Source organism: Elephas maximus, chromosome 20 (assembly GCF_024166365.1).
Source record: "Elephas maximus indicus isolate mEleMax1 chromosome 20, mEleMax1 primary haplotype, whole genome shotgun sequence".
Classification (NCBI taxonomy): domain Eukaryota; kingdom Metazoa; phylum Chordata; class Mammalia; order Proboscidea; family Elephantidae; genus Elephas; species Elephas maximus.
In genome coordinates this window covers 61,426,937-61,454,754 of record NC_064838.1, presented here as the reverse complement: position 1 = coordinate 61,454,754, position 27,818 = coordinate 61,426,937, and the positions used below count along the sequence as shown (strand labels likewise).

At 45.3% G+C, this 27,818-nt stretch overlaps 1 protein-coding gene across 8 annotated transcripts in view; it reads left to right on the top strand.

Moving 5' to 3' along the window:
• The window catches only part of ARHGEF3 (Rho guanine nucleotide exchange factor 3), a 356,437-nt gene that overhangs the window by 262,374 nt on the left and 66,245 nt on the right, over positions 1 to 27,818 (top strand). The window contains exon 1 of one of the 8 annotated variants that reach the window (XM_049862266.1): positions 22,825 to 23,083. The exons of the other annotated variants lie outside the window; for them this stretch is intronic. Within the exon in view, the coding sequence (XP_049718223.1) occupies positions 22,988 to 23,083 (96 nt within the window). The 5' untranslated portion in view covers positions 22,825 to 22,987. Of the gene's footprint in view, positions 1 to 22,824; positions 23,084 to 27,818 lie in introns of those variants that run through there. 8 annotated transcript variants of the gene reach the window in all.

Below are 27,818 nucleotides of genomic sequence, written 5' to 3'. Positions count from 1 at the left end.
AACTCTATGGGGCAGTTCTACTCTGTCCTATAGGGTTGCTATGAGTTGGAATCGACACCACGGCAGTGGGTTTGGTTTGTGGGTTTTTGGGAACTTGTTAGAAATGCAAATTCTCAGCAGGGGTTTGAACCTGAACGAACCAGTTTGAAGCCATGATTTTAGCTGTGCCAGAACTAATTGTTGTTGTTAGCTGCCATTGAATCAGCTTGCCTACAACTCATGGCAGCCTTATGAAAAACAGATTGAAACATTGCCCAGACCTGCATCATCCTCACAATCATTTGTATGTTTGAGCTCATTGTTGCAGCCACCATGTCAATCCATCTCATGGAGTGTTTGCCTCATTTTCACTGACCCTCCACTTTACCAGACATAATGTCCTTTTCTAGCAATAGATCTTTCCTGATGTGTCCGAAGTAGACAAGACAGTCTTGTCGTGCTTGCTCCTAAGGAGCGTTCTGGCTGTACAGATTTATTTGTTCTCCAGGCAGTCCATGGTATATTTAACATCCTTCACCAACACCATAATTCAAAGGCATCACTTCGTCTTTGGTCTTCCTTTGTCATTGTCCAGCTTTTGCGTGCATATGAGGCGATTGAGAACACCATGGCTTGGGTCAGGTGCACCTTAGTCCTCCAAGTGACATCTTTGCTTTTTAATTCTTTAGAGAGGTCTTTTGCAGCAGATTTGCCCATTGTGCCCAGCTCTGGGCCTCATGCCTTCTGTGCATGATCTCATTCAGTTCTCACGGTAGCCCTACGTGTACTGTTTTCATCCGAATTTTAATAGGTGAGGAAGCTGAGGCTCAGAAGGATGCATTCACTCAGGGCACCATAGCAAATCAGGGTACAGCCAGGATTCAAACTAGGGGAGACAGATTCCAGGGTATGGCTTCCCAACAGTGCTCAGTAATTGCAGGTTGTGTGAGCCTACCCTGACCACCTCACAGGGCATCCTCATTCCTTTATTACAGGTGAGCACTTGGGTTGTTAGAAGAACCTTTGAAGAGCGATGCTGGTAATAGTGGCAGACCTAAAGAAAGAAAACTCCCCAGATTTTCTAGTCTGTTTCCTCTTGCCTTTTCCAGAAGAAGTTACACAGTTAACTAAAATGGACTGGATAGTATTTCAGTCTTTTCATTTCATCTTTAGGAAGGAAGGCAAGGAGCCAGGATGCTGACCAAGTTGGCCATCAGCTCTGAACTTTATAGTTGTCAGTAATCTTCAAACGTAGTATATGGTTCTGTGAGACCTGGCTGGGCTTTTAAGTACATCTGGGTTTGCATCATCGTCCTGCTATCAAGACCACAAAGAAGTTGTTGAGCTTGTCGGAGCCTCAGTTTCCTCATTAGGAGGGCTGAGCTCACAGAGTTGTAGGATTAAAGTAGATGATACTCACAAAGCGTTCAGCAGCATCTGCCCTTAGTAAGTAATCAGAAAAGGCTTGCTGCTATTAACACAGCTATTTACTGTTACGATGATTACACTGCTGTTGTTATTTCCTGTTTATACCTTTTCCCTCCAAAATAAACCACCACAACAAAATCTCCATATTTAATCACTGGCATTCAATAGTTACAGTTAAACGTTCTTTTTTTGACAGTGGTTTGCAAAACACCTTGCAATTTCCTCTCTTCCTAATTCCTAAAATTCTGTTTGTTTGAACTTGAATCATTCCAAGCTCTCTGTGCAGCAGACTGTCTTGTGTTTTTCCTCTGACGTCCAGAGGCTTTTTAAAACAGTAGCTTTTCCATAAAAGAGCAACAAATTTGCTCTAACTCGCCGAAGGGTTGGTGGCTTTAGCTCTGACTTCTCTTCCAGCTGTCTGGCTTGTTCTGTCTTCATTCTTTCCCCCCAAGATTTTTTCTCTTTGTTTAGCTTTTTTAAGGGGAGTCTCTTACAGGGCTTTCTCTGAAATATTCTTGCCAACCCCCCATTGAAAATTAAGCTGTTATCTTAGTGACAGGTACTGAGGACACCACATAGAATCACAGATGGTCGTGTGGTTTGGCTCACAGGTTCGTGCCTTTTCAGGTGATGATGATCCCTGTGGCAGTTACAGCGTTGTCATAAAAAGTTGATTATTTATGGCAACACTGGTACTGCCAGCTAAAATAACCTGGGATCTGGTTAGTTTTTTTTTTTTTTCTCTCTCTCTTTCCCCGGGAACCTCTCTGGAATTCATTTATGGCTAAAGAAGCTCACAAGGGCATGCATTAGGTTTTTAATCAGGATAACCTCCCATCCGTAGCATTTCATAGATCCCAAAGCACATCACGTCCAGGATCTCACCCACCATGAGCTTGTCTCTGGTAACCAGTCAGGTGCGTCTTTCCAGGGAAGGTGCAGAGGAGGAAAGTGAATGCAGGCTGCCGGGCTGGGGCGATGAGTATGGAGGTGCAGGGGGATATGCCCTGGCTGGATGGCTGTAAGACGGAAAACAGGCTCTCCTGCTTTCTGTTGCTTTTCTCAGTCCTGCTGATAATGAATGACCTGTGAGAGGGTTTCCCAGGACTCCAAGGGGGCCTCCATCATAAAACAGCCCTTTGTAGACTCACTCACGCTGTTGTCTTTTTTCTCCTGTGGTATGTTTTAAGACATTCATCTTTTATTGTAACATTTTACTTTGCATCTGCTGCGAGAGGAAACTATAGGGTAATTTGTGCTTCCTGATCAAAGTAGGGTGGATTCCTAGCTCAGGTCCTTAGAAGGATATTTGGAGGAGGAGAAGAATTTTTTTTTTCCTTTAGTTTTGATAGGTTGCCAAAAAAGAAAAGAAAGTTATGTGAAGAAACTGATGATTTATGGAATTGATGGGAACACCACTACCAAAATGCCTTGGTTCTATGAGCAGCTATGTTCATGCCTCAATTCAATTACCTCTCCCCCTTTAATTTTTTAATTATAAAAATAACATAACCACACGGCCCACAATCGGGAGGCCTCCCTGCTGGTACAGCCACAGTTTTCATTTTCTGTATTTTCTCTGTGAAGCTTTTCCACATATATATGGAAAGACACACACATATATATATGTAACATGTGCCCTCATAAACAATTTTCATCTGCTTTTTTTTAGCTTCACATTTTTACACATATGCTTGTCCGTGTTTACCCGGTATTCACCGAGTGGATGTCCTGTAATTTAATTAAACATCACCTGTCATCCCACATTCAGGTTTCAGGGCACCTGAGCACGGGGCTGGAGGGCATGGGCTCTGGAGCCAGCCTGGCCCGGCTTCCTGCTCTGCCACTTGTAGCTGTGGGACCGTGGGAACGTGATTTCTTCATATGCACTGTGGGAATGATCATACACTTTCCTCAAAGGGTTGGGTAAAGGAGAATAATATAGAAACCCCTTAACATAGTTCATGGTACATAGTGTAGTCTCCATATTTAATAGGGGTTGTTGTCGTTAGTTGCCATAAAGTTGGCTCTGACTCTTGGCGACCCCATGTATGACAGAAGGAAACCTTGCCCAGTCTTGCACCATCTTCATGATCCTCGGTGTGTTTGAGTTCATTGTCACTGCTATTGTAGTGACCCATAGAGTTTTCATGGGCTAATTTTCAAAAGTAGATTGCCAGGCCTTTCTTCCTAGTCTGTCTTAGTCTAGAAGCTCTGCTGAAACCTGTCCTCCATGGGCGGCCCTTCTAATATTTGAAATACCAGTGCCAGCATCAAAGCAGCACACATGCCACCACAGCATGACGAGCTGACAGATAGGTGGTGGATTTAGTGGCCAGTCTGCTATTCTTTCTAATTCGTCACTGTTTTCTTTTCATACGTGTAGGAATACTGGGCCAAAACGTTTGCCTATGTATTGCTCTGTGTACGTATCGACATCTCTTGATATCAGACTAGTTTTTTACTGACATCAACAATTATACATTTATAAATTTTTAAGTTGGACAATTTAGTATGTTAAACGTGACACCTTGTGATTTGCTGACGTCAGAAGAGTAGAGAAAATCATATAACGCACCTCCACTCACCCGTCATCTAGTTTCAACAATCATCAACCTCTTCCCAGTCTCCCAACACTGTTTTTAGGAGCATTTTAACATAAACTGCGGCCATATCATTTCATTCGTTCATACTTTGGCATACATTTCTCCCTGATAAGGACCTTTTTTTTTTCTTAACCTAACCACCATGCCTTATCCCACTTTAAAAATTAACTATGATACTTTCATGTCATCTAGTATTCCATCCCAAGTATAATTTCGCCAAATTCTAATTTGAATTTGAGTTGCACATTAGGTGATATTAAGAAATTATCATTAACTTGTCTCAAAGAGGTCCTACACAATTGGCCCGTTTGAATCAGGACCCCATTGAGGTCTGTCCATTTCATACGGTTATTATTCTGAAAAATCCCCACCCCACCCTCCTTTTTTTCCCATGCCCTTGATTTGTTGGAGAAACTGAGTCATTTGTATTGCAGAATGTTCTCCGTCCCCGGATTCAGCGATGGTGTTCTTATGATGTAATTGAAGTTCTTCCTCTACCCCTCTGTCTTCTGTAAACTGGCGGGTACATCTGGAGGTTGGATAAGAAACTTCCTTAATTTTAACAAGGGGCATTTTGAGGGAGCAAGACATCCTTACAGTCCTTCCCTGAGGAGAGCATGGAGTCTTAAACAAATGACCACATACTAATCATTTCTGGCTTCCCTTGGCGATAGGTCTTGGAGAACAACACAGAGGGTCTACTGACCGCTACACTAGTTGGAAGAAGTTGCCCATGTGAGGGATAATACGACCTTAAAAATCCTCCAGCTGTCGTCAGCCATAGGTCTGGAAGCCATTCCGTCTTTGTCCCAGCACCCACCCTGAAGTGGGAGGGACGGGCCCTGCCCTCCAGAAGCTTAGGTGGGGAGACCATCAGAAAGGTGACGCCCCTGTAGAAACATTCAGGAACTTTTCAAAAGTTGCCACCTGGCAGAGCATGGTTAATGAGCTGTTAGAACTCAAAAGAAGGAACCGACTCCTGAGGGCTGGACTGATCCCGGAAGGCTTCTCAGAAGCCTGGGATGTGCATAATGGCTGATTTTTGAAAATGCTGAGAAGGACGAGGGAAGAACTGTCAGGGACACAAGTTCAAAGACACAAAAAACTTTTTGAATGTCAGCCAGTTGGTCCACTCATATTGACAGCCCTTGGGACATACCTTCTGAGCTTTTTTCTTTCTCTTGTTCTTTCATTTATTCAGCAATTACTTCTTGAGCACCTACCTGTTTCATGCCAGTCTTCTTGTGGTGTGGGCAGCGTGGCTCAGAAGGCAGCCTGGTTTCATGGAAGAAGCATAAGCTGGGAGTTAGGAGACATGAGATTACACTTTAATCCTGTTTTTAGAAAAAAAGTACAGAAAGAACTTCTTGGGCACTTGTCATTCCCGGTATCTGCAGATGGAGACTGGGGTAGGTCTGGCCAAGGTTGTAACACATTGTCACCTTGTCTGAGAAGAAAAGACTCTGGCTAGTTGAATGAAAAGTATACATATATGGCTTAATTTTTTTTCTCTCTCTCTCTCTCTCTCTCACCTCTTTCCTCTCCTTTCTTTCTTGTGGGAGCACTTTATCCGTTAGGCTCTAAAACTTAAGCCAGAAACTTAGGAAACAATAGCTGTCACTACTTGGGCAAAGATACAAATGAAAACAAGAATTCTTTAGCTCCCAGACAGCTCACCTTTGTTCAGATTCCAGGCGCATGGGATGGCGATGAGGGGGAGGTTTCCCTGTGGTTATCCCGCTGGAAGAGGTGAACCCATTTGCACGAAAAGAAATTGATCTTGAAACTGAGAATGGCTTAGTGCAGGGTGGGTGGCTGGGAACAAAAGAAAGAAATTGTTAGCATCGTTTATGCATTCATATATCTTCAGGAGCAGCTCAGCATCTACCCATTTGATGCAGGTCTGTTTTCCTCTGAACTCAAGTCTGTTTGCATCTATTGAGTGCTTGCTGTGTGTAATAATGATCATTACAAGAGGAGGATTTAGCGTCCTTCCCCATTACTCCCACCAGCTCCCCCTATCCCAGAGCATCCCAAAGACGCTCACAGGTAAGTATGAACAGCGTGCAAACACAGCTTTAAGACAAGCTCTCTACACCCACCCCCCTCTACTTCCCTAAGGTCCTCCCTTCCCTTTCTCCTCTCCCTGTCACGAAAAATTCACAGAACTTTAGAATTTTCTAGGTGGAAAGGAACTGAGGAATCACCCAGCTTTGTGTTTGCTAACAGAGTCCTTGGGTGGTGCAAAGGGTTAAGACACTTGGCTGCTAACTGAAAGGTTGGAGGTTTGAGTCCACCCAAAGGTGCCTCAAAAGACAGGCCTGGAGATCCACTTCTGAAAAATGAGTCATTGAAAACCCTATGGAGCATGGTTCCACACTGACATACATGGGGTTGCCATGAGTCAGAATTGACTCGACAGCAGCTGGTTTAACTGGCGTTTGCTAACAAGTGTATCCCATTCCTTCCAACCCCAGGACAGGGGATCAGCTCACACCTCGGCTCCTCTTTTATCCTTGACCTCCTGGGTATAAAATGTAAATGGCTTAATGTTCTACAAGACATGGGGTGAAAAACTCTAATCTGGTATACTCTGGTTAATCAAAACAGGGTCCAGGAAAGTTAAATGACTTATCCAGAGCTGCTGGGAGTTTGTGGGTGAACAGGGACCAAAACCCAAGGCCCCTCAAGCCTTCACGCATGCCCTTCCCACAGAGCTTTTGGCCCACGTTGCAGACAAGGATGGCTGCCCTGTGGGTCTGGGGCATGCTGTGGCTAGTAACACTGTCTATGCTTGGGGAGGGATGTAGCTGCTTGGTTAAGACATGACTGTTCAGGGCCAACGAACTAAGTTCCAGCTCTGCCATTTTGTAGCTGTGTGACCTTGAGCAAGTTAACTTAACCTTTCTGAGTCTGTATGTCCTCATCTATAACACCCTATTTAGCAGGTTATGAGGACTCAGTAAAACAATATTTGTCTTGCACTTGCCACAGGGCCTGGCATAGACCAAATGGTTAACGTTGTTGTTGTTAGCTGCCGTTGAGTTGGACCCCACTTATGGCAACCCCAAGCACAAAGGGTCAAAACACTGCCCAGTCTCGCGCCATCCAGTCACAGATTGGACTGTTGTGATCCATAGGGTGTTCACTGGCTGATTTTCAGAAGTAGATCGCCAAACCCTTCTCCTAGTTTGTCTTAGCCTGGAGGCTCTGCTGAAACCTGTTCAGCATTATAGCGACACGCAAGGCTCTGCTTCCAGATGGGTGGTGGCGTGTGTGAGGAGCATCGGCTGGGAATCTAACCTGGGTCTCCCACATGGAAGGTGAGAATCCTACCATTGAACCACCAATACCCCCTTGATCAAATGTAAATTCCCCAAGTGATAATGGTTCTCATTTTTTCCATCTACAGTTAGCTCAAACCTGTCTGCATTGTTCTATTTTTTGAAAGAGAATCCAATACGGAATTTTTTCCTAAGAATATGGCAAACACATAGTCCATTCTTAGAAATGATTTACACATCTGAATTTCAGAGCTGTGTGTCTGATTTGTTTCTTGGTTCCTGGGCTGTGAGGAGATTCTCTTCTCCTCCAGACTGATCTCCCACCTCTCACTGAGACCGTAATAAACATAGTTATTGTTTATGAAATTACTGCCATGTGTCAACCCTTTACCTGGCTTCTCTCTGATTGTCACTTCAGCTCGTTGAAGTTTGTGCTGTTTCATCCCAATTGCAGATGAGGAAACTGAGGCTCTGAGAGATTGAGTAACTTGCTTGATTTTGGAGCTTATTTTGGTGGTCTTTCTGTGGCAGAGTATCCGGATGGTGCAGATGGTTCACATTTTTGTCTGCTAACTGAAAGCAGTCCAAGTCTACCTGGAGGTGCCTCAGAAGAAAGGCCTGGCGATCTACCTTCTAAAAACCAGCGTTGAAGAACTCTACAGAGCCCGGTTCTACTCTGACCTACGTGGGGCTGCCGTGAATCGAAGTCAGCTCGGCAATTTGGTGTTTTTGGTCCCGTGTGGAAGTCAGAGAGGCACCCTAGGTGACCTGAAGTTGCGCGGACGTGAGGTTACTTCTGGGTGACTCGTGCACGTGGGGGTTTAGAACTGTCAGGGCCCCAGTAAACATTCAACCTCGTGAATGACCAGCACGGAGACTGGTGAGCAGAGAGGCTGCAGGACTTGACCAATGTCGTCACGGGGTCCAGGGCAAGGATTTGAACCCAGGTCTCCTACCGCATCATACAGCCTCAGACGTTTGACTCTCGAGTAGACAGTGGCATCAGACACCTGCTAAGCTGAGAAGGGCCTGAGAATTAGAAACATCCCCCTTCGTAATTGGAACTGCAGGTCCTGGAAGCAAAGTACTGCATATTTGAACCTCCGATCTGCAACTTAGTAGCTGTGTGACTTTGAGAAAGTTGCTTGAACTTTCTGTGGCGAAGTTTCTCCCACCACAGAGGTACCCGCCTCATAGGGTTGTTGTAAGGATTATTTGAGCTACTTCATGTGGAGCCTAAGAACAGTGCCGGGCAGAGAGCAAGCCCTCAATCAGTGCTAACTATCAGCATCCTTTTTTTGTTGTTGTTGAGCTCCTGTGACTTGCCAGGCATCTTTCAGCCCTGATATGCCCTGAACAAGATAGAATGATTCTTGCCCTTGTGGAGTTTATGGTCTAGTGGGAGAAACATTAAAAAAAAAAGGAAGATTTAAAAAAATAATAATAATAAATGAAACTCATGATTTGGTTGAGTATTTCTAGTTCCAACTTGTATTTAGAGGGCACTGTTCCAGTGACTGAGTTCTCGTCTTCCATGCGGAAGACCCAGGTTTGATTCCCGGCCAGTGTACTTCATGCACAGCCACCAGTGGAGGCTTGGGTGTTGCTATGATGCTGAGCAGGCATCAGAGGGGCTTCCAGACTTAGGCAGACAAGAAAGAAAGGCCTGGTGATCTGCTTTTGAAATCAGTCTATGAAAACCCTATGGATGACAACAGTCTGATCTGCAAATGGTCATGGGGATGGCTCAGAAGTGACCAGCATTTCATTCCTTCGTGCATGGGGTCACCCTGAGTCGGAGGCCAATGCAACAAGAACATTTAGAAGTTGCCATAATGGATATTTGCTTTTAGTTGTGATTTTGACAGATGTGTGACATCGGTGTCAATATCTTGTGTCGGAAGTCTGGCCTGGTGGGGCACAGAGCTGTCGGCCCTGAGAAGCCTGTGGTGCTCAGCATTATATACCATCGACCATCTAGAACTGAACTGGCCACAGTCCTGACGCTTGGATGTAAGCAGCCCAACACCAAAGGGCAGAAAGGAAACCATGACTAGGGGAAAATTCACAAGGCAGCAAGACTTGGTCCAGTGAAGGAGCAGACAGCTTCATAGTCATAACGGCCCTGTAGGAAGGGGACACAGTAGGAACCAAATGTTGTCGTACAGATAACACAGGCACTATTCATCCAAGGTCCTATTTTTAAGTGACAGTGGTATATTTTTGGCCATTTCCACCCAATTTGTGGTCCAGCTCCAATTTCCCTTCAGTGTTCCTTTTCCCAGAGTTGATTTTACTTGTGTTTCAACTTCTTCTTTGTTCTGCCTTTTGATATTAAAGGAATCTATCTGCACGTGCATTTCCTGACAAACGGCCCCTTATAAAATATTACCGTACTGAACTCACTCCGAAAGACGTGATCTGCCGCTACCAAGCCTGCTGATTTTAGACCAGGCTGCTTTCGTCAGTAAGTGATATTATCATTTTTATTTGAAGACTTTCCTGAAATAAAATAGCACAAAATGGAGACAATATTCCATACACACTGCAGTCTTTGCTGGATTTATAGACTCACGGAATCATAAGCATTCCTGTTTGAATTGCCTCATTTGACCGTTCAAGTAACTGAGCTTCAGAGAGGTTAATTGGCCTGCCCAAGGTCACACAGTGAATTTTAGAGGTAGAGCCAGGATTGGAACCCATATCTTCTTCTAATTTAGGTCACTTTGCTCTTCGCTGTGCTGCTGCTTTTATGGGTGCCAAACAATCATATCAAGATTTGAAATCATGGGATTAATTCTTTGTCTTTGGAGGCAAGAAGAGTGGAAACAGTCCCCAAAGGCCTTCTTTTTCCTGCTAATTCATCGAGAAAAAAGGAAGTAGGATTTTTTATTTTCCAGGAAGCTAATAACAGTACGGATTATGTGCTAGGCTGGTGCCCAGAATGCTGGTATTTGTATTGTCTCATTAGACTATTGATGTCTTTTATCTCATTAAAATTCCAAAACTCTCGTATACCCATTTTATAGATGAGTAAACTGAAGTTTGCCGTGGTTATGTAAATTGTCCAAAGTCATATAGTTAGCAAGGTGCTTGAATCCAGGCTTCTAACTCTAGAGCCTGTGTTCTCCTGGGAACTGAAGGGTGGGGTGTTGAATATTTCGCAAAGAAAGTTTTGCTCTGGAGCCAGAATGGAAGGGAAATACCTTATTCTTCAAAAATCAATGTTGTCACAAGACAGTGCATTTATAATTTATTTTCCATTTACGAGCTAATATACTGGAACAGTCTATAGGTGGCTTTTTTGTTTTATTTTTTTTTCCCCTTCACTGTATAACTTTGCACCTTTCATACATATTAAAAGTTTCTCTAGGAAATGAGAGTTAATTTGGGGGAAGGAAGCCTCAATTAATCCTGCTTCCAGCTGGTACAGATGCTTGACCTCCTCAGATGGGTTTAAGGGAGGCTGTAGTCATCTCTCTGCCCAGCTCAGAGGCTGGAGAAGTGTCTAAATTCAGGTGGGGCGGGGGCGAGGGAGGGAGGAAAAGGATGTGGTGTTTGGAGCTCATAACTCAGGAAACATGATGGCACCTAATTTCAGAGTGGCATGAGGCAAGCATTTAGGGAAAGAATAGTGAGCTATTGTTGTGGGCTTTTTTTTTTTAATGGGTGGGTTGTTTTTATAAAGCTTTATGAACAGGAAACTGAAGCAAAGTGCTGATCCCTTTGGTTTTTTGAGCTCTGCAAGCATCGTTTTCATATTTATTTTTGAGTCTTGGTGACAGGCACTTCCTGTAGCACTTCTAGGGGTAAAGCGTAACCAGACACCCCAAAACACATTTTGTAAGAGCAGCAGAATTCAAGTGAAGAGTTGTAGTTTCAGATCTTACCGATAACATGATGGGGCAGACTAAGATCCTTCCCCAGCCCAGGGAGAAAGAAAGCGTCTTCAGTAACTGAGACCGTCTGAAGAATGTTTTCCTTTAAAAAAACATTCTAGAAAAAGTTGCCTAACATGTGGGGGACCTCTAACATGCATTAAAATGGATCTTGGCTGTGGCGAAGAAAATACAGGTCAAATTCCCCTTCTTTCCTCACTCATAAAAACCCAGCCTCCCCAGCCATTGTTCCTCCTGAAAGGTGACTTCACCTTAAAGAAGGTGGTCCTATCTGTTGTGTTTTAGATGCACTGAGCCAACGTTTCAGGCATCTGGCTGCCAACACTGGCAAAGTTAAAGGCATTTACTCATTGCCTACCTTGTAAAAGTCATGTCTTACTGCATTTTCCTGGCACCAGAACAACCCTTGTACCTCCCCATTGCATTTGGCTGTTCAGAGCCTGCAGACAGCTCTGGGTTATTAAAGTTCAAGCAGGAAACCATGTGATATGTTGGCTTTACAATTTTAATTCTCTGTTACGTTCTTTCCTCCCTTCCTCCCGCTCACTGAAGGATGAGTTTTGCTCACCACGAACTGTCTCTAAACCAGATTGAGCTCTCTAAACATCCCTTGTGAGATGCCAGGTGAGGAGCCCAGGTGAGGAAAGTGTGACCCTCCCTTGGTGGAGCAGCCAGCAGAGAAGCTTCATTCTTCCCTCATTGGTTTCCTTGGGTAAGAAGTCCTTGAGTCCATGATATCACGTCAGCCTGTGAACTTCAGTTTAGCACCGTGTTTGCTCTTGTAGAAGTGCCAGGCAAACATCTCCCTTTAAAAAGTCAGCCTCTGGGGGCCCACCTCAAGAGAACCAAGTTTTAATAGAAACAGCAGTAGGTATGAGCATGACAAATTGACAAGAAAATGTTTCTTGTGGCTTAACCTGCAATCAAGAGTCTAGAGAAGGAAAATGAAGACACTTTCTTTAGAGGGAAGGAAAAACATAGGTGAGCACATTGCAGGGTGTCTCCGAAAGTAAACTCTTTGACGCCCCTCTGCCACCAGAATTGTAGTGTCCCTGGCAAGTCCACCCTGTTTAGAAATTAGTTTAAATTGCCAGGTGTGTGTAAACTGCTGGAGGGACCTGAAAGCTGTCAGTAACATCCCAGAATGCTCCATACCCTTACCCTGGAGGAGTCGATTCTCAAAGTGTTTCCCTGAGTTTTGGTCTCTACAAGCAGCTGAACGTTCGGGACACATGTCTCCCTTTCTGAATGTCTTTTAACAGCCCACTGTGGTATTCTGGGAGTCCCTGGGTAGTGCAAAAGTTTAAGAGCTCAGCTGCTAACTGAAAGGTTGGAGTTTGAAACACCCAGAGGTGCCTTGGAAGACAGGCCTGGTGATCTGCTTCCCAAAGGTCACAGCCTTGAAAACCCTATGGAGCAGTTCTACTCTGCACACATGGTTGTCACCATGAGTCAGAATCAACTCCACGGCAACCAGTTGCATGGTTAGTTGGTGGTGTTCTGTATATAACTTTTCAGCCACGTCTTGGAAACTTTAACTAACTATGCTATGTCCTTTCTTATAAAAATTCATCTCTGGATTTACCTCCGCCATGACATGTTCTCTGGTTAAATCCATTTCAGTTTGGCTTTTTTTCCAACAAATATGGATCCAGCACCTACCTTAGCATGATAGAGGGAGCTGGAGTTACTGCGGTGAACGAGATAGACACGGTCCCTACCCTCTTGTAGCTTGCAGTTGGCTGGTGGAGATAGACATTAAAGAATTGTGAGCAAGATGAGTGTCATGGATTGAATAGTGTCCCCCAAAATATGCGTCAACTTGGCTAGCCCACGATTGCCAGTATTGTGTGGTTGTCCTCCATTTTATGATCTGATTTTCCTCCATTTTGTGATTTGTTGTAAATCCTAGCCTCTATGCCTGTGGTTATGGTCCAGTTTGGGAATGAGCTGTCTGTTATGTTAATGAGACAGGATTAGGTCTCCTTAATGAGGATTAGGGTGGGATGCAACACCCTTACTCAGGTCACAGCCCTGGTCCAATGTAAGGAGAGTTTCCTGGGGTATGGCCTGCATCACCTTTTGTCTTACAAGAGATTAAAGGAGAGAGAAGTGAGCAGGAGAGAGGGACCTCCTACCACCACAAAAGAAGAGCCAGGAATGGAGCTCATCCTTTGGACCCAGGGTCCTTGTGCTGAGAACCTTCTAGATCCAGGGGAAGGTTGATGAAGACCTTCCCCACAGCGGAGAGAGAGAGAAAGCCTTCCCCTAGAGCTGGCACCTTGATTTCGAACTTCTAGCCTCCTTAACTGAGAGAATAAATTTCTGTTTGTTAAAGCCATCCACTTGCAGTATTTCTGTTACAGCAGCACTAGATAACTAAGACAACGAGTATTGGTGAAAGAGAGGTAAGGGCACAAAGCCGGGGTTACCCTAGCATAGGGGTCAAGGATGGCCTCAGATGAGAGGAATTAGTCAGATGAAGCCATCAGATGGGTTGTACTTGTTCGGCCAGAGTTAAAGAACTACATGGTAATGTAGTGATTAAAGTTGGTGAACTAGTGACTGGTGCTTCTATTCAGCTGTCTATTGCCATGGCTTTTGGCTCAGTCAGAACCATGGGCTGGTGAGATATGTGTTTGCTAAGTTTGGTTTCAGACATGAAATAATTCAAATATAGCAGAAGCTTTCTTAACCCCAAAACCAGTTTACCGTAGAGTTGATTCCAACTCATGGCAACCCCATGTGTGTCATAGTAGAACAGTGTTCCATAGGGTTTTCAGTGGCTGATTTTTTGGAGGCAGATTGCCAGGCCTTTCTTCCAGGGCACCTCTGTTGTTGTTGTTAGGTGCCATTGAGCCGGTTCCAACTTAAAGTGACCCCACGTACAATACTATGAAGCACTGCCTGGTCCTGTGCAAGCCTCATAATCGTTGCTGTGCTTGAGCCCACCGTTGCAGCCACTGTGTCAGTTCATCTCATTGAAGTTCTTCCCCTCTTCTGCTTACCCTCTACTTTACCAAGCATGTTGTCCTTTTCCAGGGACAGGTCCCTCCTGATAACATGTCCAAAGTACGTAAGATGAAGTCTTGCCATCTTGATTCTAAGGAGCATTCTGGCTGTACTCTTTCCAAGACAGATTTGTTTGTTTTTCTGGCAGTCCATAGTATATTCACTATTCTTTGCTAACACCATAGTTCAAAGGTGTCAATTCTTCTTCAGTCTTCTTTATTCATTGTATAGCTTTCACATGCATATGAGGCAACTGAAAACACCATGGATTGGGTCAGGCACACCTTAGTCCTCAAAGTGACATCTTTGCTTTTAACACTTTAAAGAAGTCTTTTGCAGCAGATTTGCCCAATGTAATATGTTGTTTGATTTCTTGACTGCTGCTTCCATGAGCATTGATTGTGGATCCAAGTAAAATGAAATCCTTGACACCTCTAGGTGGACTCAAACCTCCAACCTTTTGGTTAGCAGCCAAGGGCATTAGCCATTTGCACCACCCAGGGCTCTGCTTTTAACTCAGCTCCTACTTAGCCAAAATGTTCAGTTAACCTACACTCTCGAACCCTATGTCTGATGTCAACAGCATACCGCACATCTTCAGCTAATGGGCTGCTCTCTAGCACACACAGGTGACCTCCACTCCCAACAGATGAGACATATACTTGCCAGGAATCCCTGAGCCTGTTTCTGTTGGTTGAACATGTTCTGTAATCAATGTCTTCTACACAAGTCCCCTGACAGCCCCAGGTCTTTTTCAAGTAAACATCTCAAGCCACCTGCCCTCCGCCCATTCTGTACCGGTACAGCTCATTTTTTTAAAACTTAAATGCACTCATGCCCCCTGGCTATGAAGAGAAGCACACTTTTAATTGTAAGTCTGGGTACCAGATTGTAAATCAAGTCCTGAGAGCCAGAACAGGCCTTCTGGTGGGTGGTTTATGTGGTAGTTTACTCAGAGTACAGAACTGCCTGCTTCTCATTGTACCCCCAATGCACACATAAGTATGTTGCCTGGCACACAATAGTTCCTCGGTGCACGTTGGTTTGGATGAGCAAGTAGGCAGCTCGCTGTGCCTATTCTGAATTTTTATGCTGGAACCATTGGGCTACACTTACGGCTGGGTACCTCTGGCCTGAAGATCTGCATCAGAGTGTTTCTGGATGGGGACCCCAGGTTCGTTATTGGGTTCGCTGGTAATTCCAGTTCACCACACTATGCTATTCAAACTCTGCTCTTTGAGGGTGTTTATAAAAAATACAGATTTCTGGGTTTTACTGCCGGTGATTCCAATTCAGTAGATCTGAGGTGGGCCCCAGAAATATGGGTTTTATAATCCTCTTGGTTGATGTCACTACAGGTGGTCTCTGAAAATATTGTCCCTGATTGCCCAGAACATGTTTCTATAAATGTGTATGTTTTCAAGTCCAGGCCAGATGATACAAATACTGCTGTATTTCATTGATATACACAGTCCCCCCCGCCACCATTTTAACTTCCCTGGACTTGAATGTGTCTTACAATTGATCGCGTTATCATTTAATCAACAACTTTTCTCTTTTTTGCGTAAAATAATGGCATGTATTACAGTCTGTACCACCCATAGGTTTAATGAAATACGATATTTTCATTGCTTAGTTTGTAGTTGCTAGAAAACACCTCCACTTTTATATCCAAAGCTGGAATTTACATGTTTTAGGTTCTAATTTCTCTACTAAATGGTTGGTACATAAAACCCACACAATGCATGCGTTAGCTGAGGAGGATAAATAGTTTTGGAGTATAACAAATTTATTGAATTCTTGGTCCAAAAATATAAAACACTGTTAAACAAATGCAGGCTCTCCATAGAGTTCAAAGACCCATTAGTAGCTTATAGAAAAAGTTCTAAGGGCTGGCTTAATTCTATGAGCAAAACAAATATGCTGATAGTAATAAGTTCAAATTGGAGGTCAGGATTCTTACTGCAAAATCTGAGTGATATAGATTTCCAATCACACAAGCTGTGTAGCCACAAATACCATTTACCAAGAAGACACTAAATTAAACCCTTTGGGGTTTTTATTTAATCAATGTGTTTGTATTTCTGCCTCCCAAAGTAACTAGAATATGGGGGTAAAGTTGTCCTGGGAAAGACTAAGCTTTGAAAAATTTCTTTCCCCTTCCCTGATATCTTCTTAAAGTATTATCTTCCATTGAAACCTTAATTTTTGCTGGCCTTTTTTTTTTTTTTTTGGAGGTACATTTTTTTTATCTGAAGCAGTGTATGACAATTTTCTTCTCTCCCCACCCCCTAATCCCTGTGTTCTTCTTTATTTATCCGGTTTGTCTTTTATGGAATCTGTCATTTAGTTAAGGGCCAGGATTGGGCATCAGGGAAGATTTGAGTCATACCAATATTTTGGGGCCCCTTGGCACACAGGCATTTCTTCTTGGCTTCAGCAAACCTGAGCTGACATTTGACATCAGATAAGGATCAAGGTCTAAAGTGAAAATATTCTTGAGGACAGAACCAACAGTCTTTTTGGCTCTGACGCCATGTTTCAGTTCTTGTCCCTTATTAATGCGGGGTTCCTCAACAGTGGCACCAATGATGTCTCGGGCCTGTTGATTCTCGTCTGTGCAGGGCTGTCCTGTGCATTGTCGGATATTTAGCAGCATCCCTGACCTATTCCCACTAGCTGCCAGAAGCACCCTCCCCCAGTGCAATAAAAGTATTCAGATATTGCCAAATGTGTCCCCTGGGGGCACAATTGCCTCCTACCTGGAAACCACTTCTCTGATGAACCACAGGCTAAGAAATGTCTGTAGTATATCAGAGCAAAACACTTTTTTTTTTTTTTTTAACTTAAAGCCTCAGTTATTTTTGCATTATAGCTAATAATCCACAGGATTAACTTAATCTGGGAGAGAGACTCAATCACTTAACTGGTTTTTCAGACTCGTTTCAAAAAATGAAACCTTTAAGAAAATGAACAAATCAAGTCTTCCAGGTTTAGAATACCCAGGGATGTATTTTTGTGACTCTAGCTTGGAGCCAGTGAACATATGCCCAGGCGAAGGGAGAGTAATAGAAGTGGTGTGATTTTAGATATGACCATGGCTTCATTTGAGCCTTTTTTATGTGCTTGGCAGTGAACCACACTTCTGACTCCCAGAATGCACTGCCAGAACTTCTTCATGCTTTTAATAGCCCTTCCTCTCCATCAAGACTGAAGTCACAAGACATAACTGGGAATGTCACCTAAATGGAAGGGGAGGGAAGAGGGGTTGGAACAAGTACCTGCATGACCATGTCAGATTAGTGGGGGTGAAAGGGTTGGCTCCAGCTGCCAAGGAAGCAGACAGAGGTTCATGTGTCCAAAGACCAGGCTTTGAGGGATTGGCTGCTGTCACGTGAGCCTCCTTCTGTAAACAAACACCTCACAGCAGAGGTTACAGTTGAAAGGCCATGTTTGAAAGTCGACTGTATCCTTTGGGCAGGTGTATATTAAATGCTTGCCCACCATAGGGGTTCAGGAGTGGGTGGAGAATTGGAGGGGAGAAATGGAGCTAATTGAATGCTGACCTGTAATAAGCACCCATTCTTTATTTGATGAATGAATGAATGAACGAATGTACCTTTAAGAAAAAAGGAACCCACTAACCCTGATATTAAGTACGATGCTGACAGCACAAAGCATAATCCCAGTGGCTGAGAAGACTGTCACACCTACTTTTGCTTCTGAAGTTTTACCCTCACCTGGGCCTACTGAAAGAGCCCTGGTGCGCAGTGGTTAAAGTGCTTGGCTGTTAACCAAAAGGTCAGTGGTTCGCAGAAGAACTAGATGGTGCCTGTCTACAACCAATGACTGCCCTGACAGGAGCAGGAGAGAAGTGGAATGCAGACCCCAAATTCTTGTAAAAAGACCAGACTTAATGGTCTGACTGAGACAAGAAGGACCCCAAAGGTCATGGTCCCCAGACCTTCTGTTAGCCCAAGACAAGAACCATTCCCAAAGCTAACTCTTCAGATAGGGATTGGACTGCACTATGGGATAGAAAATGATACTGGTGAAGATCAAGTAGACACATGAGACTATGTAGGCAGCTCCCATCTGGAGAAGAGATAAGAGGGCAGATGGGGGGCAGAAGCTGGCTGAATGGACATGAAAATAGAGAGTGGAGGGAAGGAGTGTGCTGTCTCGTTAGAGGGAGAGCAACTAGGAGTATATAGCAAGGTGTACATAAGTTTTTGTATGAGAGACTGACTTGGTTTGTAAACTTAAAGCACAATAAAAAAAAAAAAAAAAAGGTTGGTGGTTCGAACCCACCAGCTGCTCTGTGGGAGAAAGATATGGGAGGCTACTTCTCTAAAGATTTACAGCCCTGGAAACCCTATGAGGCAGTTCTACCCTGTCCTGTAGGGTCACTATGAGTCAGGTTTTTTTTTTTGGTGTGGGCCTGCTGTGCTCACACTTAAGGCAGTGGGATTTGAGGAGTTGGTCGATGGTCTTCCAGCCATGCCTAGCTGCCTGCTAGTCTGGAAGGAGCTAATTGCCAGTGGCGGCCCAGCTGGTGTTTGGAGGCCCACCACTCCGCCAGCAGCAAAAATGAGCCCCACCTCAGCCCAGGCGAGACCACAGGCCCTGTGCTTGGCACAGTTCCTGGAAATGCAGAACAGCTTTCTTTATTCCAGTCTCCAGGCTTCTGGCTCGTGAGGAACACTGCCCAGCTGTGAAGTGTTTTATAGGATTATAACGGGTTGTGCAGAAGGTGAAATCTGAAAGGCACTTTGTGCTGTTGCTTTGAGTGAAGTTGACTGTTAGAGCAGTGTTGTCCTTAAGCCCATAAACACACACGCAGGCAGGATGGGAAACACTGGATTCATGGGGCTGCTCAGGTGGGCAGGATTGAGGGGTTGGACCAGCTTCCCACAACTGTGACCCCCGCCTCAGGGGTGTGCTTGGGAACCCTCCTGAGAGACAGCCTGCTTTCTGACAGTCTTTGGTCACCGACACCCCTGGTTGGGGTCCTAGGCAATTTGCCAGAACCCAAAAGCTGCCAATGGCGGAGCAGCACACTATACCTGAGGGAAGTTCTGAAGTCAGGCCATGAAGTGGAAATTACACGGGGTCAAAAATACCCTTGAAGACCTTTGCAAGTCTCGGGGACCACATACATGGCTTATATCAAAATTGCCTGCTTGTGCTGAAAGTATACTTCCCAACTAGAAGACAAGGCCCGGCAAGCACCACTGTGCTCTGGATCCTGCATCCAGCTCATCGTCATCTGACCTCCAGTTCTTGGAACTTCAGCCAGCAGCCTATCGTCTGACCTGCCCATTTGGGTTTGTCAGCCCCTGCAACCGTGTGAGTCAGGAGAAGCTTCCAGCTTGACACCTAACCCATGGATTTGGGACTTGCCAGCCTCCACAACCTCGCAAGCCATTTCCTTGATGGTTCCTGAGTTCTGTGAGATGTTGCAGCAAATTACAGAACGCAAAGATGGGAGGGAGAGTACTGAGGGGAGAAGGAGTAGCTGATGTTGGAGATGATGGAGTGGGACAGCAGCTTGGAAAAGCTAGACATTTGGAACATCTGTTTGTTTTTGTTTGATTGGTTATTTATTTAGTTTTGTGGGACATTTTTAACCTCCTCCACATAAGACCCATCTTTGTGAAATTACTCTCCAGATTGGCTATAACAAGTTGATGACCAAAGTCATTTCATTGAGATGGGGGGGCAAGGGGGGTCTGTAAAGTTCAGACAAGCAGGAAGAAGAAAGGAATGAAGGGCAGCTTTAGGGTGTTTCTACTCAGATCCTCAGTGACCTTGGGGTCTAGGGGAGCCCCGAGTGACATATTTCACTGCCTCTTGGCCCTGTTTTGGCTGCAGCATTAATCAGGGGTTGCTTTGGTTAGGTGCCCTTGGAAATGAGGCTCCCTTTGCTCCCCCACTATCCCACGCCCACTTGGCCAAGCTTAGGGGCTACCACAGTTCAGGTTAAAAGGACAAAGTTTTGTTCAGGAATATGGGTAGAATAATTCAGTGGGTGTGAGGGGCCCTTCTCTACCCCTCTTCTCTTCGTTGTCCACTTCTTTTCCATGCTCTAGGGTGTATATTTAGGGGAAGTACCTCAGATACTCTCTTCAGACTCATTTGGAACCCACTTATTCAGGAGCTCCTTTTACATGTGTGACAATAGAGGGATGGCTAAACTGGGCCAGGTTCTCCCTGCTTCCTAAGGCAGTTTGTCTACACTACTAACTGGGTAGGAAGATGGGTGGACTTAGCGCCAGGGTAAGGGTTTGGTACCTGAGACCAGAGAGCTGAGTATTATGATGTTTCCTGCCTGGAAAGTAGAAACTGCTGGGTTCTGACCTCAGCTGGAAGCGGAGACCCCTGAAACAAGGACTAGACCCCTCCATTCCCTCCACCTCCCACATACCTAAGAAGTAAAAACAAAAGACACTGTCTCCCCAGACTACCATCTGATGTAACCTTGACTTTGACATGAGGGGGCAGGGGAGAATTCAACAGTGCAGCTTACGAAATAACTTTTGAAATAAGGATAATTTTAATATTAAAAAAAATTAATTTCTGATTTCCCAAGTAACACACCTGAATATATTTTATGAATATATTTTTCTTGTAAAAAATGTAAAAACATTAGCCATAAATTTAAAGTCCCCTTTGTCCACCATCTTTAATCCTTTAATTCCACATGTCCTTTCCCAGTGCTCTTCCACCCCCAGCCCCAAGCGGACTTGTAAGAATTTGCTGCAGATCTTTACAGTTTGCAATGCATTTACCTAAATCCAAGTCCCTAAAGAAAATGAATGGTATCCTTTTGTAGATGTGTTTTTAACATAAATGGTATTGTACTGTGCTTATTCTGCAACTTTTTTTTTTTTTTAAGTAACGGTGTACCTTGGAGATTCTTGCATGCCATACTTGGAGGCGCATTTCCGTTTTGACTGCTGCTGAGTAGTATTCTACACCCATTGCCAACATGAGGATTCCGACTCATAGTGACCTACAGGACAGAGTAGAACTGCCCCATAGGGTTTCCAAGGAGCATCTGGTAGATTGGAACTGCCAAAATTTTGTTTAGCAGCCATAGCTCTTAACCACTGTGCCACCAGGGCTTCGAGTAGTATTCCATACTACCCCCCAAAAAGGAGCCAAGCACTTCACCACTGTGCTCTGTTTTAAGTACCAAAAACCTGTTGCCGTCGAGTCAATTCTGACTCATAGCGACCCTATAGGACACAGTAGACTGCTCCATAGAGTTTCCAAGGAGCACCTGGTGGATTCGAACTGCTGAACTTTCGGTTAGCAGCTGTAGCACTTAACCACTACACCACCAGGGTTTCCTTTTAAGTACAGTACTATGGAATATGGAGCCCTGGTGGCACAGTGATTAAGCGCTTGGCTGCCAAACAGAAGGTTGGTCATTCAACTCACCAGCTACTGTGCAGGAGAAGGATATGGCAGTCTAATTCTGTGAAGATTACAGCCTTGGAAACCCTATGGGGCAGTTCTACTCTCTCCTACAGAGTCGCTATGAGTTGGTATTGACTGGATGGCAACGAGTTTTGGGTTTGTGTATTCCATGGTAAAAAAAAAAAAAAAAAAGTTTATTTAAGTACTCCCCTATCAATGGGGAAACCCTGGTGTCATAGCAGTTAGGAGCTCAGGCCACTAACCCAAAGGTCAGCAGTTCAAATCCACCAGTCACTCCTTAGAAACCTTATGGGCTAGTTCTACCCTGTCCTTTATGGTCACTATGAGTCAGAATCAACTCCATGGCACACAACAACCATCAATGGGTTAAGTGTTAGGTTGTTTCCAGTTTCTTACTGACCCAAACAGGGTTACAGTGAACGACCTTTTAATTCTCTCCTTGGACATTAACAGTGTAAACGTTTCTTCAGAAGGGACCCAGAAAGGTGCGGTAGTGCTGCGTCGTTGCTGTGCACCTTTATGCTTGACACAAAGCGAGGCGGAATGCCCTTCTGAGTGACAGGCGGCCTCTTAACCCTCCTCTTCATATTTCAAAATGGGCGCAGGGGAAAAGGCACGAGGGAACCTTCTGGGGGTGGTTGAAATGTTCTGAATTCTGATTATGGAGGTGGTCACACGGGAGTGTTTCCATGTGACAGCACTCAAAGAACTGTATGTACAGTTAAAATGGGTGCACTTTACTGTTGGCCAATTACACTGCAATGACTTATTTAAATAGAAGAAAGAAAATGTGTGCAGGGGAGACTGGCCTGGAAATAAGGCAAGACAGAATGCTACCTTTCCTTTAAGTGGGCCTTTAAAACGCTCGTTTCTCCCTACATGCCCTTCCCTCGGCCCATCTTTTGCCCCGGCCTCCCCTCTGCCCGCCGACTCTTCTACCCAGGGAGTGCCAGGGAGCCCGAGTGAAGCTGGCACTGGACCGTGTGGCCTCGAAACCGCGCTCGGTCGCCGGGGCCGGGAGCCGAGCGGCGGCTGCAGGGAGGGGCGCCCCGGCCGCCCCCGGCTTCCGCGAGGCCCCACCTGGGTGCCGCGGCCGCACCCGGGCGGGGCCGAGCCGGAGCCCCTCCCCGCGCTGGGCAGGGCTCGGCCGCGGTCCCGCCCGCCGTTCAGCCGGAGCGCCGGCGCTGGGTTCCGCCGGGCTAGAAGCCGGGTGTCGGTCTCCGCGTCGCAGACGCCGCCAGGCACCGTGGAGCTGGGGCCCCCTTTCGCCTGGGAGTTTTGTGGTCGCCTGGGGTCAGCGGTGACATCCCAAAGGGCAGGCCCGGCAGCCGCCATGGTGGCCAAGGATTACCCCTTCTACCTCACGGTCAAGAGGGCGAACTGCAGCCTGGAGGTACCCCCGGCCAGCAGTCCGGCCAAGGACGCCGAGGTAGGGCGCGCGCCACCTGGATCTCTCTGCGTCCGCCTGTCTCTCTCCATCCCTTATTTCCCGGCTCCCTCCCAGTATCTCTGTCTCCAGTGTTCCTCCTCCAGTACATTGCCCACTGGCCCCGTGACTCCCTGTCTCCATCGCTCTCTGTCTCTCCTGCCCGCCCGTTCTCTTTGGATCAAGCCCGAGCCGCCGCCTCTGTCTGTCCCTCTTCCTCCGGCCAGGGAGCAGCCATCCACCCTGCAGGGCTCCAGACTGGTCATCATCTGTCTAGACCCACGGAGGGACTTGCGCCTCCTGGAGCCACAGGGCCAGATGTCACGGAAGACCACCCTTTAACGGCTGCTTTTTCTCTTGTCCGGTTTAGGGGATCAGGGAGAGGTTTTTGGGGACCCCTCAGGACGTCTCACCTGCCAGACTTGGTCTTGTAGCTGTTTGTCAGCGAAGATGGGACATGGAACCTCTGCTTGTCACCTGTGGCTAGTGGGGGTCATTTAGCTGGGGCCCTGGGGCTAAATGAGGAATGTGAGGGGCTCCCACAGGGATCCTGAAAATGAATTAAACTCTGTGGGGCGGTGGGAAGCTGCCTTGGAACACCGGAAATTTATCCCTTCTGAGAACTCTCCTGTGCAGTGAGGGATCCTCCCAGCCTGTGTGTGTCTGCCTTTTCCTCCTGCCTGTTCTTTCTCTGGCAAAGAGCACACTGGCCTTAAAGGAGGGCTCAGCTAAGTAGAAAGTGTCTCTTTCCTGCGGGGTCTAAGGAAATATAGTTGGTGTCACTGGACCACAGTGAAAGCTTTGCTGTGGTCAAGGTTCAGTGGCACCCACAGGACCCAGCTCATCATTGCCACTCGTAGGCCTATCTGGTAAATCTCCCCTTTCCACCACCTCACCAGTGAACCGAACCACCACCACCGGGGAAAGTCTGGAGGCAGGTGTGCATCCGGCCTTGTGTCAGCATTTTCGTGGGTTCCACCCATCCCCCTCACCACCCTCGGGTCTGCTCAGCTGTGTGCACTCGGCTTACTGAATTATATATATTTGGGGGAACAACATCAAAGATTCATTGCCTCTTAATAAGAGCTGCTCCAAGCTGACAAGACTCCAAACAGTCTCCGGCTGTAATCAGCTTTCTGTAAGCTGAGTGCAAACTACTTCTTGCGCCCTCACCCCTACCCCATACCCCAGCTCAGTTGTAGATTTTCACAAAGAATTTTTGTTCCGAGCAGCTGTGGAAGTGTGATGGCCCGAGAGGCATATGGACCCTTATTTAAGTCCTGGCAGGACAATGCCTGCATGAATTTAGGTGGATCAGGCTTGGAATGGTGATAATGATGTTTTCAGTGGAACTTCATAATTTAGTGAGTGCAGGAGCGGTGAGGTTGGTGCCTTGAAGGTCCTTTTGGAAGGAAGCAAAGCATAACCAAGTTTAATTAATAAATCGAAATGGGTAAAAGAAAGGAATATGAAGATAGCTCTGGACTATAACCAGTCCCTCGCTGTTATCACTTTGTCCTGTGTTATTTCAATAGTTTGGCTAAAGGCTTAAGTAAACACATCTGCTTTGTCTTATTCTTCTACTTAGAACATAGATGTATTCTGTACCTCAGAAATGTGTTGAAAGAAAAAATACCAACGTCGGTTATCAGCTCTCTTAGTACCTGGCTCCAGATTATAAATTGTGATTTGTTTTTTTCTTTTATGGGGAATATCTGGGAATAAGGATGGGGGAGGGACGAGTTTGGAAATAGTTGGTAAATATTTTCAGGTATCACCATTGAGCTTTTTTTATATTACTAAATGTTTAAATCGGAGTAGAAGTATTTCTTATGCCCTATTTTTTTTTTTTTTTTAATACCTTGGGGCAGAGGTGTCCAGTCCCGTACATCTGCTAGCTTCGCTGATCCGGCATATCACTTCTGGATCATGGAGATAGGCAAAGTTGGAAAAAGAAACAAGTGAGTTTAGGGGGGAGTTTTCTGGTTCCTTTATCAGTGCAAAAGGCAGCCAACCCTTGTGAGCCTCGCTTCTCCATTAGTTAACTCATATATATTTTTGACCAGTAGGTGTCAGCAGTATTTGTAAATGTTTAAAAAACTACAGCATTCCTTAGTCTGTCTTGGGAAAAACATGATTATATAATTGTTTATAAACTAGGCATTGACTGTTCCTTCAAAAGGAACTTTTTTTTTTTTTAAGATTGATCATTTTCTAAGTAGCGAATAGTAATAATATAAAGAAAAGCTGGCCTATTCAAAGGCCTTTCCAAGGAAGTAGGTAGGATTCATCGCCTTCACAAGGCGGTTGCAGCAAAGCACCTGTGCTGTTTCCACGTATGATGGCTATTCCTGCAGAGTTTGCTGTAGGGAGGTCAGTGGTCACGTTGCAGCACTGCATGGGCCCTGTAGCATTCGTTCCTGTCTTTGCAGCACGTGTGCTGGGGAAGACCACTTAGGGAAAGGCTTGGGGTGGGGAGGTTGCCGCTAGTGTACATTTGACCATACACTTGAGTAAAAATTGCAAAAATAAACATCCTCTTAAAAGCAAAAGATACCGAAGTCTCTGCTAGAGGTTTTAATGTAAGTGCTTTGTAAATTTTTTTTATTTCAATGATACTCTCCAGTGGAAAAAAAAAATGATATATTTTAAACATTTAAAAATATTCTACGTGGATTATGATATTAATATAATATTGCTTCTTAATCTGGTATTTCTTATGACGTGGATGTGTGGGTTGGGTTGCAAATGTTTAATTTTAATACCCATAACCAGCCAGATCCTTCCGGATCTAATCATTAACTGTGAAATTTAAGGAGCTTAGTCCATGGCTCTGGACTTTCACAGAGAAAGATGGGATCATGTGAGTATTGTTCAGCTTATTTCTTCTGATTGCTGATGTTGCTTTGCTGAGTTATCTTTGTTTTCATATTTATCAGATGTCTGCCCCCACCCACCCCCCACCCCCTGCCTGAAGGGGCTGGTCTTCAAGGCAGGTTAGTTACTCTGAACAGCTGACCAAGTCAGTAAAAGGAGAGAGTTGTTAGCTCTAATGAACTGTGCCGATTGTCAGTTAAATCACTATTTCCCTGTGGTGAGGTTTGCATCTAATGAAAGCAGGCTCAGGCGAATAGATAGATTGGCCAAGGATGCCAGAGCCTGGTGAGATAGTTTTAAGATTTTTGGGCCCGTTTTACATCTAATAACAAATAAAAAGAGGTGTTTCTGTTATTATCTTTCTAAGACTATATCTGACAACACTTGCTGGCAGCTTACTTTGGTTTTCAGATTCACCATCTCAGGTGTTGGTCAGGATCAGGCCAGATTTAGTTAACAGTGTTTGTTGTGGTTTTAAAAGTTTGGAGTGCATACATCAGATACCTGTCTGCGTAAATTACTGAATACTGACCTGGCTCTCCAAAGTATAGGCCCTGATTTTGGCTCAGCCGCTTGCCTTGTGTGGCCCCGGGAATAATGACACACACCTAGCAATGATGGAGTTCTATTTCCTGTATAGAGGACAGTGCTGGTTCAGTAGTAGGATTCTTGTCTTCCTTGTGGGAGCCCTGGGTTTGATTCTCAGGCAGTGAACCTCAAGCACAGCTACCACCCACCTGTCAGTGGAGGCTTGGGTGTTGCTAGCATCAAAATGGTTTGACTCCATTGTGCATAGGGTCACCGTGAGTCAGGGGCCAACTCGACGGCAGCTAGCACCGGCAGCTCCTTTATAAATCTGCCGCAACTAGTGTCTCACTTGGACACCACAGCCGTGTTGTAAGGTTAACATAAAGTACGTGTTATTCTCTCCACTTCATGAGTAAGGACAGCGAGGGTAGGTGACTTGCAGAAGGTCACACAGAAGATCAGCAGCTGAGCCAAGATTATCTGATGGGTTTAGTCCAGAATTTAGTACCACTGTCGCTTGTGGCATCCCAGGGTGTTCACCTCTGTGAAGGAAACAGGGTGGGTGATGCAAAACTGAACACACATGTAAAACACTTTAAAATATGTGTATTTTTAAATATATAGCCTTGAGTACTTTTTGTAACTGAGAAGGTGCTTTTCAAGCCTCAGCTCTAAAGGGCAAGGTGAACCCTATGCCACGCAGTGATTGACGCCTCAGTCAGTTGACATGTACATTTGAAAATTGTGTACACCTGGGGCTGTATTCCTTGCACTCCAGCTGGAGAGCTGAGGGGGTCAGCCGGTCTCCAGTAATTTATACATTTCTTGGAACCTGTATCCTATAGTGTTGAACTGACAGTATATACAACCAATTGCAGGGAAAAAGCCCAGAGGAATTAATTAGGTTAGACCCCTCAAATTTCTTCAGATGACTAAATAAATAGACTCCATGAATCATGTGAGCTCCGAGATCTTGCTGGTTGGGGCCTGACACCAAGTCACTCAGGGAAGGGCATCGCTTGCCGATAGGACCTGGTTATGGTTGTCCAGCTGTGATTCTGAGGCTTTTTCACATGGAAAGGTGTCATTGTGATCTTGGGTCTCCAGGATGCACGTGAACTAGGAACATTTTTATTAGAGGAAAGTAGGTTGACTTTATACATGTATGTTTGAGGCTGTTCAGGGCATCAAGTCTGGAATAACGCTGCCTGGGTCCCAGTGCCATTTCCACTACCTGGCTAGTGGTGTGCCCTTGGACAAGCTTCTGTGCCTCTCTGAGCCTCAGTTTCCTCGTGGTAAAATGGGGATGATGACAGTTATTCCTCTTTGGACA